General features: G+C 41.6%; 1 protein-coding gene across 2 annotated transcripts in view; it reads right to left on the bottom strand.

The window, feature by feature from the left end:
* Positions 1-5966: 5966 nt before the first annotated feature.
* Positions 5967-16942, bottom strand: part of LOC106569210 (WW domain binding protein VOPP1) — a 34931-nt gene continuing 23955 nt past the window's right edge. The window contains exons 5-6 of one of the 2 annotated variants that reach the window (XM_014140344.3): positions 7190-7320; positions 5967-6281 (exon numbers count right to left, since the gene is read on the bottom strand). In XM_014140344.3, the coding sequence (XP_013995819.1) occupies positions 6082-6281; positions 7190-7320 (331 nt within the window). In that variant the 3' untranslated portion in view covers positions 5967-6081. The remainder of the gene's footprint in view (positions 6282-7189; positions 7321-16942) is intronic. The other variant, XM_014140343.3, reaches the window with a different exon arrangement.

Here is a 16942-nt window from a genome sequence, read left to right as displayed (position 1 = left end):
TCAGACCCTTTTACTCAGTACTTTGTTGAAGCACCTTTGGCAGCGATTACAGGTTCGATTCTTCTTGGGTATGATGCTACAAGTTTGGCACACCTGTATTTGAGGAGTTTCTCCCATTCTTCTCTGCAGATCCTCTCAAGCTCTGTCAGGTTGGATGGGGAGCATCGCTGCTCAGCTATTTTCAGGTCTCTCCAGAGATGTTCGATCGGGTTCAAGTCCGGCCTCTGGCTGACAGTGGTGTAAAGTACTTAAGTAAAAAATAAAGTACTACTATTTAAGTCGTTTTTGGGGGTATCTGTACTTTACTTTACAATTTATGTTTTTGACAACTTTTACTTTACTACATTCCTAAAGAAAATATTGTACTTTTTACTCCATACATTTTCCCTGACAACCCAAAGTACTCATTACATTTTGAATGCTTAGCAGGGCAACCTTTATTTAACTAGGCAAGTCAGTTAATAACAAATTCTTATTTACAATGATGGCCTACACGATGCTGGGCCAATTGTGCACCGCTCTATGGGACTTCCAATCACAGCCAGTTGTGATACAGCCTAGATCACTTATCAAGAGAACACGTGGTCATCCCTACTGCCTATGGTCTGGTAGACTCACTTATTAACACATGCATTTGCTTTTGTAAATAATGTCTGAGTGTTGGAGTGTGCCCCTGGCTATCCGTAAATTTAAAAAACAAGAAAATGTTGCTGTCTGCTTTTCTTAATATAAGGAATATGAAATGATTTACACTTTTACTATATTTTAGCAAGTACATTTACTTTTGATACTTAAGTATATTTAAAACCAAATAATTTGAGACTTTTACTTAACTACTATTTTACTGAGTGACTTTCACTTTTACTTGAGTAACTTTCAATTAGGGTATCTATACTTTTACTCAAGTATGACAATTGGGTACTTTTTCCACCACTGCTGGCTGGGCCACTCAAAGACATTCAGAGACTCGTCCCAAAGCCACGACTGCATTGTCTTGGCTGTTTATTTAGGGTCATTGTCCTGGTGGAAGGTGAACCATCACCCCCGTCTGAGGTCCTGAGCACTCTGGAGCAGGTTTTCATCAATCATCTCTCTGTACTTTGCTCCGGACAATTCCTTCAACCGCTTGGATTTTGCTCTGACATGCACTGCCAACTGTGGGACCTTTTATATAGACAGGTGTGTGCCTTTCCAAATCATGTCCAATCAATTTAATTTACCATAGGTGGACTCCAAGTTGTAGAAACATCTCAAGGATGATCAATGGAAACGGTATGCACCTGAGGTCAAGGGTCTGAATACTTATGTAAATAAGGTATCTGTTTTTTTATTTGTAATACATTTGCTAAAATTTCTCAACCTGTTTTCGCTTTGTCATTATGGGGTATTGTGTATAGATTGCTGAGGATTTTTTTAAATGTAATCAATTTTAGAATAAGGCTGTAACGTAACAAAGTGGAAAAAGTGAAGGGGTCTGAATACTTTCCGAATGCACTGTATACCACAAATGTACTTAATTTTCATAAGACTTTGTGCGACAAGATTCCTTGGTTTTAAAAAAAGCCAAACAGATGGTCTCTGTTCTCCTTGACAAATTGCTCGACTGCAAGTCAATTCTGTCACATCATGTGCTCTTCCCCAGTGGGGTCCACCCTATGTTCCCTCAGTCCCCACTGAACCAATTTCAATCAAAATTGGCACAAAAAACTAAAATATCAACGCAACATGTAAAATCTTGCTCCCATGTTTCATGAGCTGAAATAAAAGATCCCTGAAATTTTCCACATGCACAAAAAAGCTTATTACTCAAATTTTGTACACATTTGTTTACATCCCTGTTAGTTTTCATTTCTTCTTTGCCAAGATAATCTATCCACCTGACAGGCGTGGCATATCAAGAAGCTGATTAAACCGCATTTATTTATTTCAATTTGGCCTTCCCTGTAGCTCAGTTGGTAGAGCATGGTGTTTGCAACACCAGGGTTGTGGGTTCGATTCCCACGTGGGGCCAGCACAGAAAAAAAAACTAAAATGCTTAGAAATGAAATGTATGCATTCACTACTGTAAGTCGCTCTGGATAAGAGCGTCTGCTAAAATGTAAATGATAAAAGGCTACTCTAAAATGTTCAGTTTTGTCACAAGACAATGACACAGATGAGTATTTCTGTCTGTAATAAAGCCTTTCTGATTGGCTAGGCCTAGCTCCCCAGTGGGTGGGCCTATCCCCTCCCAGTCCCACCCATGGCTGTGCCCCTGCCCAGTCATGTGAAATCCATAGATTAGGGCCTCATTTATTTATTTCAATTTACTATTTCCTTATGTGAATTGTAACTCCAGTTAAATCGTTAATTGTTGCATGTTGTGTTAATATTTTTGTTCAGTATCATTTATATTGTTTTGGGGATGGAGATCATTAGAGTAATACCCAGTGTGCTTTGCAAATGTTCATTTTCACACAACATTTGTCATTTAGCAGACATTTTTATCACACCATAGTGGCATCACACTTCTGATACCAATGCAGTAAATTTGGGGTGATAGGGGGCCACAAAATTGTGAGACGCTATAACATTTTTTATAGAAAAGTACTGTATGTTTTATTTAAATTGTAAATAATTACAAAATACATTGCATTGTAGTTCAGGCCAGTGAAATACACAATTCAATTGCTCTTGAGTATTTTGTATTTCAAAAACATGTACCGTTACAGAAATACTGCCCATCTCTGTTCAATCATGCAACAGTGGATCAACTCACCAAAAGGCATGAGTACATCAAGAGTGAAAAATATAAGCTATGTAAAATGTTATCACTCCCTTTTTAACCTGGGTAATATTATGCATACTGGAGGATGCAGGATGACACATGAATTAACACATAGCCATCCCACAACTGCACTGCCAGCAGTCCTGAGGCATGAGTAAATACACTTTTTTATACTCTAGTCTGTATTATACAGTAGCTGAATGGGCAGTACTTTATACAGTGCCTTGCAAAAGTATTCACCCCCCTTGGCGTTTTTCCTATATTGTTGCATTACAACCTGTAATTTAAATTGATTTTTGTTTGGATTTCATGTAATGGACATACACAAAATAGTCAAAACTGGTGAAGAGAAATGAAAAAAATTACTTGTTTAAGTAATCCAAAGGACCACTTTAAGCTGTACACTCCACAGAGCTGGGCTTTACGGAAGAGTGGCCAGAACAAAGCCATTGCTTAAAGAAAAAAAGAAGCAAACACGTTTGGTGTTTGCCAAAGGCATGTGGGAGACTCCCCAAACATATGGAAGGACGTACTCTGGTCAGATGAGACTAAAATGTAGCTTATTGGGCCATCAAGGAAAACACTATGTCTGGCACAAACCCATCACCCCGGGAACACCATCCTCACAGCGAAGCATGGTAAGGGCAGCATCATGCTGTGGGGATGTTTTTCATCGGCAGGGACTGGGAAACTGGTCAGAATTGAAGGAATGATGGATGGCGCTAAATACGGGGGAATTCTTGAGAGAAACCTGCTTCAGTCTTCCAGAGATTTGAGAATGGGACAGAGGTTCACCTTCCAGCAGGACAGTGACCCTAAGCATATTGCTAAAGCAACACTCGAGTGGTTTAAGGGGAAACATTTAAATGTCTTGGAATGGCCTAGTCAAAGCCCAGACCTCAATCCAATTGAGAATCTGTGGTATGACTTAAAGATTGCTGTACACCAGCGGAAACCATCCAACTTGAATGAGCTGGAGCAGTTTTGCCTTGAAGAATGGGCAAAAATCCCAGTGGCTAGATGTGCCAAGCTTATAGAGACATACCCCAAGAGACTTGCAGCTGTAATTGCTGCAAAAGGTGCCTCTACAAAGTATTGACTTTGGTGGGGTGAATAGTTGTGCATGCTCAAGTTCAGTTTTTTTGTCTTATTTCTTGTTTGTTTCATAATAAAAACTATTTTGCATCTTCAAAGTGGTAGGCATGTTGTGTAAATCAAATGATACAAACACCCCCCAAAATGTTTTATTCCAGGTTGTAAGGCAACAAAATAGGAAAAATGAAAAGGGGTGTGAATACTTTCGCAAGCCACTGTATAGAGCAGCGATAGCTTTCTCACAAAACTGAGAATTGACCCGGAGAAAAGTGCACTCACAAGAAACCAGTATATCTAGATTGAAGGTGCCTCAGTCAGAGCACATTTATTAGGTAAGGTTTGAAAGTAGATGATGTGAATCATGTAGTGCGGGTACACGCGCACACAAGTTGTATGGACTACTGAGCATCATTGTGTAACAGTGTCTTGTGATACAGAGAGCTCTTACTGTGAACAAATATTTTGAGTCGGTGGATTACATTCAGGATGTTGGATAAATAGCATGTAATCGTGGCATTATGCTAATATCCGCAGGGTTTTGTATTCAGGGAAGAGAGTAATCCTGTGAGCCACTGACTGCTGCTGTGCTGCTGCTGCACACTAGGAAAATACATCTCTAGAAAGTCAGCCTGTCAGTGCTTGCAATGTCTATAGTGTACACTCACTGTAGTTCTCCATTAAAATAACCGTTTTCGGTAACAAGTGTGGTTTACAGTAATTTAATTTAGTTCTGTATTACCAGTTGTTGGAAATAAACAAAGGGTTAATTTAACATGTTTTAAGCTTTTTAAATAATTGATTAAAAAAGCTCTGCAGGATGCGTACATAACACCCATTTATAGGATTTGATGTGTGGCATCCACTTAAAATGACAATCCATTGGAAATGAGTGAACTAACGTGATACTGAAATCAATGGTTTGTGTTCTACATCAGTTCAGCCCAACAGCTTGCCTCCAGAGTACAGAATAAAATATCTGGATCATGCTTGAAAATCAGACACAGATGTTGACTGACACCTGGTGGTTTAAAGTAATGTATTAGTATTATTGTTGAATGAGAAAAGTGAACACTAGAAACTTGTGATGAGAAATATTAGATTTGGAATCTGTGTACAGAGCATTGTAGTGGCATTATCTTGAACCATTTGGAAGAAACACAATACATTTCCAGATAAATCACTTCCCCCAGAGCCAAACTTTATTAGGCGAGCTGGTGATACATGTTAACTGTGTACTATGCTAATTCAGGATAACTTGAAAACATTGTGAGAAACAACAACCACAATCTACATCTGAATTCATTAGCAAATTGCATAGATTATTGGCTACACTACTTGAATAAAATATAGAAGACATCACAGGAGGTTGGTGGCACCTCAATTGGGGAGAATGGACTCGTGGTAATGACTTGAGTGGAATCAGTGGAATGGTATCAAATACATCAAACATGGTTGCCATGTGTTTGATGCCATTCCATTTGCTCCATTCTCCCCTCCGCAGCCTCCACTGGAAGACATACACAAAATGCATTTTGAGGGACACAAAGGGAAACAGAGTTGGTATTTCTACAGTATGTCCACAGTATTATAAGCTACTGATCTGATCTAATCTACTGATCTGTACTAGGCTGCTGATCTGTACTAGAGATACTAAATGCTCCGACAGCAGTGATATTAAAAACATAACAGATAGTGGGCGATAATACAGTATCCTGAGTGGGTGATCTGAGTTATGCTCAGATAGATGCTACTCCTCCAGCTGACACAGTGTTGTTGACAGAGCACCATGCAGGCAGGCAGGCTAGTTGTTAATAGACAAACTGTCTGGATCCATGTCTGTTTTATACCATTGGGTCTCACCTCTGGTCGACATCTTAGAGAGGTGGCATGAAAACAAACACTGAGTCCGATCCATTGTGATTCAAACTGAGGCTGCTCTCAAATACAGATTAAGCCTAGTCCCGGACTAAAAAGCTATTATAATACATGTTTCAATGCATACTTTTTAGTCCAGGATCAGGGTTAATCTGTGTCCAGGAAACCAGCCCTTAATGAGCATGGATGTTTTTACCATCGAGAAGCTATTTTATTACCATACCAGACTAGCTTTCTACTCGAACGTGGGCCAGTGACCCATCTCTGCTGTCAGTTGTGGCAGGGTTGAGAACTCTAAAGAGTTTGAAATCATTTAATTAATTCCAATGTCCTTTTCCTCCTGGTTACCTCTTTTCCGAAGCCTGCAGCACCTGTTCGTAGGGTGGAGGAGGGAGGTTGCAGTAGGCGGGAGGGGGAGGGTGTGGGTAGGGTGCTGCCATGTGGGAGGGGTGGACCGGGTGGGGATGGGCCTGTATGGGGTATGTAGGGGTGAGGATCATCCCTCCTGAGGCTCCATAGTTTTGCATGCCGGGCTGCTGCATTTCTAGAGGACAAAGCGAGTAGAGAAATTAATGGAATTTACCATGGTCACCATCTATGCACGGTGTATTGTGTCATATTTTGTTTCGTAAGGTTGATGTAAATAAAGTTGCCAGCAAAGCAGATCACAATACACACAATACCACTATCCTCTAGACTTCTGCATTGTGACTGCTACATTTTCTGACTGCTATAGTGAAAGCTGAACTGATGATGTTGATGAGTGATGTTTGGGTTTAGAGAGTATGTGTTACAGGCATGAATATGAATAAGCAGCATTTCTCTCCAACAGCTCAGTTTCCATTGGTCCACTCAGGGACAAGGATGGACTATGGTGCAGCACTGAACTGGAACATATTACATTTTACACCTCAACACATAACATATGGAATATTAGCACCATTATGTTTTACTCCAATTCCCTCCAGAGCCAGAACATGAAATATTAATACCAATATTTCCAGGTCAGTGACTGCAGGGGCTTGGAGGAGAGTGTGTGTGTATGAGAGAGAGAGGAGGAGGGAATAGGGTGCCATTTGGGACGCAGCTCCATAATCAGTAGTAGAGTCAATCACTGTACTGTATGAGATCAGAGACACAGGTCCCATCTGAGAGAAGTTCCTTTGTACTGCTGTGTATAAATTACTGTGGAATAGTTAGCAATGAAATGAGAAGGAGACAAGGACATGAGTAGATGGGGGGGAGTGGGAGATAAAGTGAAGGAGATCTGGAGAGAGGATGTGGGAGTGGGGAGTTGAATGACAAAATGAAGGAGGTATACTTGGAAAGAAATAGGATATATAGTGAGGGTAGGGAGAATGGGAGAGGGAGTGCATGTAGAAGTATATTATGAAGAGGAGGAAGTGGAGGAAGAGGACATGACACAAGGCGGTTGGTGTGACTGTGACTCACCTGAAGCTGTCATTGGATGTCTGGTGAATGACACATTGAAGGTGTCCTCAGGAAGCGGGGAGGGGTTCATGCGTCTGCGGATGAAAAACCCTGCCCCACAGCAGAACAACACGCCCATCATCAGCAGTAGCCTGCAAACACAGACAGCAAAACATGAACGTTTAGTCAGAACTTTATACGAGCTCCGTCAACTCCAATGCAATATGTACATAGCCTTACAGCCAGAATGAGCTACATGAAAGAAAGAGAGAGCTGGAAGGAAGATTTTCTGACCTTATGAGGGAAAGAGACCTCCATGCATTGAGTCCTCTGACATCAATGGTAGTCTTTGAAAGACCTTATATGCTCAATTTAATGGCGTTAGAGAGTTCATCCTTGACAGTCTGGACTCTTATTACACAAGTAAAATAATATCCCAATAGCCCAGTATCGATATAAATTGGACAATCATGTACAGTACCAGTCAAAAGCTTGGACACACCTACTCATTCAAGGGTTTTCTTTATTTTTACTATTTTCTACATTGTAGAACTATAATGAAAACATCAAAAAAGACATCAAAACCAAAAAAGTGTTCAACAAATCGAAATATATTTAATATTTTAGATTTTTCAAAGTAGCCACCCTTTGCATTGATGACAGCTTTGCACACTCTTGGCATTCTCTCAACCAGCTTCATGAGGTAGTCACCTGGAATGCTTTTCCAACAGTCTTGAAGAACATATACTGAGCACTTGTTGGCTGCTTTTCCTTTACTCTGCGGTCCAACTCATCCCAAACCATCTCAATTGGGTTGAGGTTAGGTGATTGTGGAGGCCGGGTCATCTGATGCATCACTCCATCACTCTCCTTGGTAAAATTGCCCTTACACAGCCTGGAGGTGTGTTTTGGGTCATTGTCCTGTTGAAAAACAAAGGATAGTCCCACAAAGCACAAACCAGATGGGATGGCGTATCGCTGCAGAAACACTGACAGTGTCACCAGCAAAGCTCCTCCTCCATGCTTCACGATGGGAACCACACAGGCGGAGATAATCCGTTCTCCTCTGCGTCTCACAAAGAAACGGCGGTTGGAACCAAAAATATCAGACCAAAGGACAGATTTCCACTGGTCTAATGTCCATTGCTCATGTTTCTTGGCCCAAGCAATCTCTTCTTCTTATTGGTGTCCTTAAGTAGTGGTTTCTTTGCAGCAATGCGACCATGAAGGCCTGATTCACGCAGTCTCCTCTGAACAGTTGATGTTGAGATGTATGTGTTACTTTGGGCTGCAATCTGAGGTGCAGTTAGCTCTAATGAACTTATCCTCTGCAGCATAGGTAACTCTGGGTCTTCCTTTCCTGTGGCGGTCCTCATGAGACCCAGTTTCATCATAGCGCTTTATGTTTTTTGCGACTACACTTGAAGAAATGTTCATGTTTCATGAGTTTCATGTCTTAAAGTAATGATGGACTGTCGTTTTGCTTTGCTTATTTGAGCTGTTCTTGCCATAATATGGGCTTGGTCTTTGCCAAATAGGGATATCTTCTGTATACCACCCCGACCTTGTCAAAACATAACATAGTTTTGATGTATTCACTATTATTCCACAATGTAGAAAATAGTAAAAATAAAGAAAAACCCTTGAATGAGTAGGTGTGTCCAAGCTTTTGACTGGTACTATATATTTCAAAGCAGCTCTGTGTCTCCAAAACGTCCGTATAATAGTGTTATTGAATCTACTTCAAAGACGGGACATGGATAATATACATCTCGCTGGCTTTTCTACGCATCGTCTAGACCGGATGGCAGCTTTGGGTAAGGCGAAGGGAGGAGGTGTGTGTCTCTTTGTTAACAACAGCTGATGCATGATCTCTAATGTTAAGGAAGTCTCAAGTTTTTGCTCACCTGAGAATACCTCCTTATAAGCTGCAGACCATAGTATTTACCAAGAGAGTTTTAATCTATATTTTTCGTAGCTGTCTATTTACCACCACAAACTGATGCTGGCAGTAAGACCACACTCAACGGGCCATAAGCAAACTTGAAAATGCATATGCAGCTTCTTGTGACCGGTGATTTTAACACAGGGAAACTGAAATCCGTTTTACCTCATTTTTACCAGCATGTCACCTATGCAACTAGAGGCGACAAAACTCTTGATCACCATTACACCACAAACAAAATGCATACAAAGCTCTCCCTCGCCCTCCCTTGAGCAAATCTGACCATAACTCTATCCTCCTGATTTCTGCTGACAAGAAAAAACTCAAACAGGAATTACCAGCTCAATACAGAAGTGGTCCAATGAAGCGGATGCTAAGCTGTAGGACTGTTTCGCAAGCAGACTGGAATATGTTCCGGGATTCATCCGATAACATTGAGGAGTTTACTACATCAGTCACCATCAGTTTCATTAATAAGTGCATCAACGACATCATCCTCACAGTGATCGTATATGTCTCAACCCAAAGCCATGGATTACAGGCAACATCCGCACTGAGCTAAAGGCTAGAGCTGCCACTTTCAAGGAATGGGACACTAATCTGGACCCAGTCTGTAATAATGTTTCAAGCAGACCACCATAGTCCCTATGGTGTGCCCAAGAACGCCAAGGTAACTTGTCTAAATTATTATCGCCACATAGTACTAACATCTGGAGCCATGAAATTCTTTGAAAGGCTGGTCAAGGCTCACATCAACATCATCATCCCAGACACCCTGAACACACTCCAATTCGCATACTGCCCAAACAGATCCACAGATGACGCAATCTCTATTGCACTCCAGACCGCCCTCTCTCACCTGGATAAGAGGAACACTTATGTGAGATTGCTGTTGATTGACTACAGCTCAGCGTTCAACACCATAGTGCCCTCCAAGCTCATCAATAAGCTCAAGACCCTGGGACTAAACACCTCCCTCTGCAACTGGATTCTGGACTTCCTGACCGCCTCCTCCAGGTGGTGAAGGTGGGCAACAACACATCCGCTACGCTGATCATCAACATGGGGACCCCTCGGGTGTGTGCTTAGTCCCCTCCTGTACTCCCTGTTCACCCATGACTGCGTGGCCGCGCACAACTCCAACACCATCATTAACTTTGCTGACGACAAGACGGTGGTAGGCCTGATCACCGACGACGAGACAGCCTATAGGGAGGAGGTTAGTGACCTGGCAGTGTGGTGCCAGGACAACAACCTTTCCCTCAACGTCAGCAAGACAAAGGAGCTGATCGTTGACTACAGGAAACGTAGGGCCGAGCACACTACAATCCCCATCGACAGGGCTGTAGTGGAGAGGGTCAAGAGCTTCAAGTTCCTCTGTGTCCCATCACTAAGGAATTGACATGGTTCACACACCTCAACACAGTCGTGAACAAGGCAGGACAATGCCTCTTCCCCCTCAGGAGGCTGAACAGAATTGGCATGGGCCCTCAAATCCTCAAAAAGTTCCACAGCTGCACCAGTGAGGGCATCTTGACTGGCTGCATCACCGCTTGGTATGGCAACTGCTTGGCATCCGACAGCAAGGCGTTACCGAGGGTAATGCGTGCGGCCCAGTACATCACTGGGGCAGAGCTCCCTGCCATCCAGGACCTCTTTATCAAGCTTTGTCAGAGGAAGGTCCTTGAAATTGTCAAAGACTCCATCCAACCAAGTCATAGACTATTCTCTCTGTTACCGCACGGCAAGCGGTACCGACGCACCAAGTCTGGAACCAACAGGACCCTGAACAGCTTCTACCCCAAAACCATATTGTTGCTAAATAGTTAACCAAATAGCTACCCGGACTATCTGCATTGACCCCCTTTTGAACCAACTTTAAGTCATCACATACGCTGCTGCTACTGCTTATTATCTATCCTATTGCCTAGTCACTTTACCCCTACCTACAGTGGGTATAGAAAGTCACCACCCCCTTTCAAAAGGTTCACCTTTTGTTGCCTTACAGCCTGAAATGAAAACACATCAAATTTGACTTTTTCCGGCTTTATTTACACACAGTAATCCACCATATCCCAGTGAAAGAAATCTAAAATCAAAAACATTTCTGAAAATGAATTACAAGTAAAACAGTAAAATACACTATTTGGATAAGTGAACAAATCAAGCTAATTGGCTTCCATCTATGATAGTAGTGACTTTGGTTAGTTCAGAATTAAAACAGTTGTTCATAGAGGACTCCACTGCTTAGTAGCACAATTCAAAGCAAATAATCCACTATGGGTGGAAAGGTACTTTCAAAAGATCTACGAGATACATTTGTGGAAAGGCACAAGTCAGGGGATGGATATGAAAAGATTTCAAATCCTTTGTCCCTCGGAGCATAGTTAAGACCATAATTAAGAAGTGGAAGGCGTATGGCACCACCCAGACCCTAAATAGATCAGGCCGTCCCTCCAAACTGGATGGCCAGGCAAGGAGGAGACTGATCAGAGAGGCTGCCAAGAAGCCAATGGAGACTTTGAAGGAGCTTCAGGCCTATATGGCAAAGACTGGTCAATGTGTGCATATGACCACAATATATCAAGTGCTCCAAAAATCTGGCCTCTATGGGAGGGTGGCAAGAAAAAAAACACTCCTAAAAAAAAGCCACATTAAGTCTTGTTTGAGCTTTGCCAAAATGCACATTGTAGATTCCGAGGCCAAGTGGCAAAAGGTGCTGTGGTCAGATGAGACCAAAGTGTAACTTTTTGCCCTGAACGCAAAACGATATGTCTGGTGAAAACCCAATACATCTTTCCACCCAAAGAACACCATGCCTACAGTAAAGCAAGGCGGTGGCAGCATCCTGTTGTGGGGTTGTTTCTCTTCAGCAGGGGCTGGAGCACTTGTCAGGATAAAAGGAAAAATGGACAGTGCAAAATACCGCCAGATTCTTGAGGAGAACCTGCAGCCTTGAATGTCCTTGAGTGGCCTAGTCAGAGCCCTGACATAAATGACTTGAAGAATGCAGTCCATGAGCAGTCACCATGCATTTTGACTGAGCTTGAACAATTCTGCAAGGAAGAATGGACAAATATTGCACAGTCTAGGTGTGCAAAGTTAGTAGAGACGTATACAAAGAGACTCATGGCTGTAATTCAAGTAAAAGGTGGTTCCACCAAGTATTAACTCAGGGTGGTGTTCACTTATCCAAATAGGGTATTTTGTTGTTTTAATTTTAATTAATTTTCAGATAAAAAAATGAAGTGTGTGTAAATAAAGCCAGAAAAAGTCAAATTTTATGTGTTTTCATTTCAGGCTGTAAGGAAACAAAATGTGAACATTTTGAAAGTGGGTGGTGACTTTCTATATCCACTGTATATGTACATACAGTGCCTTCAGAAAGTATTCACACCCCTTTACTTTTCCAGATTTTGTTGGGTTACAGCCTGAATTTAAAATGGATTACATTTAGATTTTGTGTCACTTATCTACACACAATACCCCATAATGTCAAAGTGGAATTTTGTTTGTAGAATTTTTGGGAAATTCATAAAAAATAAAAATATGAAATGTCTTCAGTCAATAAGTATTCAAACCCTTTGTTATGGCAAGCCTAAATAAGTTCAGGAGAATAAATGTGCTTTAAAAAAAAAAAAATCACATAAGTTGCATGGACTCTGTGTTCAATAATATTGGTTAACATAATTTTTTAATGACTACCCCATCTCTGTACCACACACAGTTATCTGTAAGGTCGCTCAATCAAGTAGTGAATTTGGTAGATGTGTGTTAAAAAAATATTGAGCATGGTGAAGTCATTAATTAGGCTTTGGATGGGGTATCAATACACCCAGTCACTACAAAGATACAGGCATCCTTCCTAACTCAGTTGCCGGAGAGAAAGGAAACTGCGCAGAGATTTCACCATGAGGCCAATGGTGATTCTAAAACAGTTACAGAGTTGAATGGTTGTGAAATGAGAAAGCTGAGGATGGATCAACAACATTGCGGTTACTCCACAATACTAACCTAAATGTCAGAGTGAAAAGAAGGAAGCTTGTACAGAATAAAAAATATGTCAAAACATGCATCCTGTTTACAAGGCACTTACTGTAAGTAATACAGCAAAGACAATTGGCAAAGAAATGAACTTTTGTCCTGAATACAAAGCATTAATTTGGGGAAAATCCCACACAACCCATCACTGAGTACCACTCTTCATACTTTCAAGCATGGTGGTGGCTGCTTCATGTTATGGGTATGCTTGTCATCGGCAAGGAATAGGGAGTTTTTTGTTGATGATAAAAATAAACAGAATACAGATAAGCACAGGCAAAATCCTACAGGAAAATCTGGTTCAGTCTTCTTTCCAACCGTCACTGGGAGACGAATTCACCTTTCAGCAGGACAATAATCTAAAACACAAGGCCAAATCTACACTAGGGTTGCTTACCAAGATGACGTTTAATGTTCCTGACTGTTCTAATTACAGTTCTATCTGAAATCGGGTTGAAAATCTATGGCAAGACTTGAAAATGGCTTTCTAGCAATGATCCACAACCAACTTGACAGAGCTTGAATCATTTTTTAAAGAGTAATGGGCAAATATTGTAGATGTGCAAAGCTATTAGAGACTTACCCAAAAAGACTCACAGCTGTAATCGCTGCCAAAGGTGTTTAACATATATTGTCTGAAGGGGGTGAATACTTATCTGCTCAAGATATATTAGTGTTTTATTTTCATACATTTTTATAAAATGTTATAAATCTCTTCAACTTTGTCGTTATAGTATTTTGTGTAGATGGTTGATCAAAAATGACAAGTCAATCCATTTTAATCCCAACTTGTAATAACAAAATGTGTGAATACGGTACTGTAGGTACTGTATCTACCTCAATTACCTCATACCCCTGCACATCGACTCAGTACTGGTCCTCAGTGTATAAAGCCAAGTTATCGTTAGCCCACTCATTGTGTATTTAGTTCTCATGCTATAATTGTTCTATTATTTCTCTCTGCATTGTTGGGAAGGTATCGTAAGTAAGCATTTCATTGTTAGTTTACACCTGTTGTTTTACGAAGCATGTGACAATACCATTTGATTTGATGTGAAGGATTTGTTGTAAAATATAGTATAAGGACCTTTCTCTCAAACAGGTGTACTGAACTAAAGAACAAACCAAAGTCAAGATGAACCTCTACGCTGAAGCATGAACAGTCATGCATGCACTAGTTTGTTCACCCGCACCCACTTGTAATTGCTAATAACCCATCCATGAATGGGCAAGACAATAGATTTAAGTGCCTTTGAACGGGGTATGGTAGTAGGTTCCAGGAGCACCAGTTTGAGTATGTCAACAACTACAATTCTGCTGGGTTTTTCATGCTCAACAGTTTCCCGTATGTATTAAGAATGGTCCACCACCCAAAGGACATCCAGCGAACTTGGCACAACTGTGGGAAGCATTGGGGTCAACATGAGCCAGCATGCTTTCAACACCTTGTAGTCCATGGCCCGAAAATTGAGGCTGTTCTGAGGGCAAAAGAGGGTGCAACTGAATATTAGGAAGGTGTTCCTAATGTTTTGTACAATCAGTGTACGTTTCTGCTTATAAAATCAGACTTTTTGGTAGGCTATTTCTTAGTCAACTTGTCTATAATTAGATACTTGTAGTTGCTCTTGTCATTATATGTTTCCATAGAAGACTAAATAAACCCTAGCTCACCAGAATATTGGTAACGTCTGCTTCCAGCTCACACTCTCAAACACGTAGATCCCCTGAACGCAGCTCACTCTCCAGCTCACACTCTCAAACACGTAGATTCCCTGAACGCAGCTCACTCTCCAGCTCACACTCTCAAACACGTAGATCCCCCTGAACGCAGCTCACTCTCCAGCTCACACTCTCAAACACGTAGATCCCCCTGAACGCAGCTCACTCTCCAGCTCACACTCTCAAACACGTAGATCCCCCTGAACGCAGCTCACTCTCCAGCTCACACTCTCAAACATGTAGATCCCCCTGAACGCAGCTCACTCTCCAGCTCACACTCTCAAACACGTAGATCCCCCTGAACGCAGCTCACTCTCCAGCTCACACTCTCAAACACGTAGATCCCCTGAACGCAGCTCACTCTCCAGATCCCAATCACCTGAATTCTTATCACCTGGTCACACACCTGTATGTCATTATCACACACTAGTTAGTTCAGTTCTTTGCACCCGATCATTGTGAGGTGTTGTTCGTTTTGTGACGCACTTCTAGTCGGCGCGCTGTTTTTCCCGTGATTTAATCCTCCCGTGTATGATCATTTTTGCATACCTCACTAACGACGCCTATTCCCTGCCTGTACCTTAGCTTATCGGATTTCCTGTTATCAACCTATTGCCTGATCTCCCGGACGACGTTACTAGCCTTTTCCCTGCCTGTACTGTTGCCTTTATGGACCCTCAGTGTATGACCTTCTGCCTGCCCCTGGACCCAGCTACCTGCCTCCTCCTGTGGTCCTTTACAAATAAAACACCTGCTGCACCATGCGCTTGAAACCAGCTCTCTGTCTCCCCTCGTGTTCATTACAAATATCATAAATCAATCGAATGAATGCTTCAATCTAGGATGAACAAAAATATAAACGAAACATGCAAACATTTCAAGATTTTACTGAGTTACAGTTCATATAAGGAAATCAGTCAATTGCAATAAATTCATTAGGCCCTAATCTATGGTTATCTATGGATTTCACATGGCTGGGCAGGGGGGAAGCCATGGGTGGGCCTGGGCGGGGAGCCAGGTCCAGCCAATCAGAATGTGTTTTTCCCCACTAATGTGCTTTATTACAGACAGAAATAATTCTCAGTTTCATCAGCTGTTCGGGCGGCTGGTCTCAGACGTTCCCGCAGGTGAAGAAGCCGGCTTGGAGGTCCTGGGCTGGCCTGGTTACACTGGGCTGGCCTGGTTACACGTGGTCTGTGAATTTTTGTCAGGTTGGACGTACTGCCAAATTCTCTAAGACCACGTTGGAGGCGGTTTATGGTAGAGAAATGAACATCAATTCTCTGGCAACAGCTCTGGTGGACATTCCTGCAGTCAGTATGCCAATTGCCTGCTCCCTCAAAACTTGAGACATCTGTGGCATTGTGTTGTGTAACAAAACTGCACATGTTAGAGTGGCCTTTTATTGTCCCCAACACAAGTGCTCCTGTATAATGATCATGCTGTTTAATCAGCTTCTTGATATGCTACACCTGTCAGGTGGATGGATTATGTTTGCAAAGGAGAAATGCTCACATTTCTGGGATCTTTAATTTCAGCTCATGAAACATGGGATCAACACTTTACATGTTGCGTTTATATTTTTGTTCAGTATATATAGTTGACATCAGTAAAGTTTTTCTCGTCATCTCTACTTTTGCGGAGCAAAGACGTTTAGGGACCGGGGAGAAAATGCAATAACTCAACCCCAAAAAATGGAAAGATTTTCTGTGCAAAATGTCCAAATGACATCAGTTTGACCAGTTGTATTGGAAATAGAAAGCTGTGAAAACAACCCATGTTTCTGGTAATATTTCAGTTTGGCTTGAATGCATATTTGATGTGGTTTTAATAGTATCAGCTTTAATGATGCTGATAAAGATAACGCCTTTACAGAAGGTATCTAATTGTGCATTTGCATTCTCTCAGGATGCTGAAAGAAAGAAATAATATTTCTCCACTCCTGTTCCAGAGTCAAAATGTAGCCTACATTTGGTGTATCATTTTACTACAAGAAATGCCTAATTCTGCAGGAGTTAATATAAAGGTTATTGTAAATAAGAATGTGTTCTTAACTGACTTGCCTAGTT

Source organism: Salmo salar, chromosome 14, assembly GCF_965601325.2.
Source record: "Salmo salar chromosome 14, fSalSal1, whole genome shotgun sequence".
Taxonomy (NCBI): Eukaryota; Metazoa; Chordata; class Actinopteri; order Salmoniformes; family Salmonidae; genus Salmo; species Salmo salar.
This window is presented reverse-complemented; position numbering and strand designations above follow the sequence as displayed.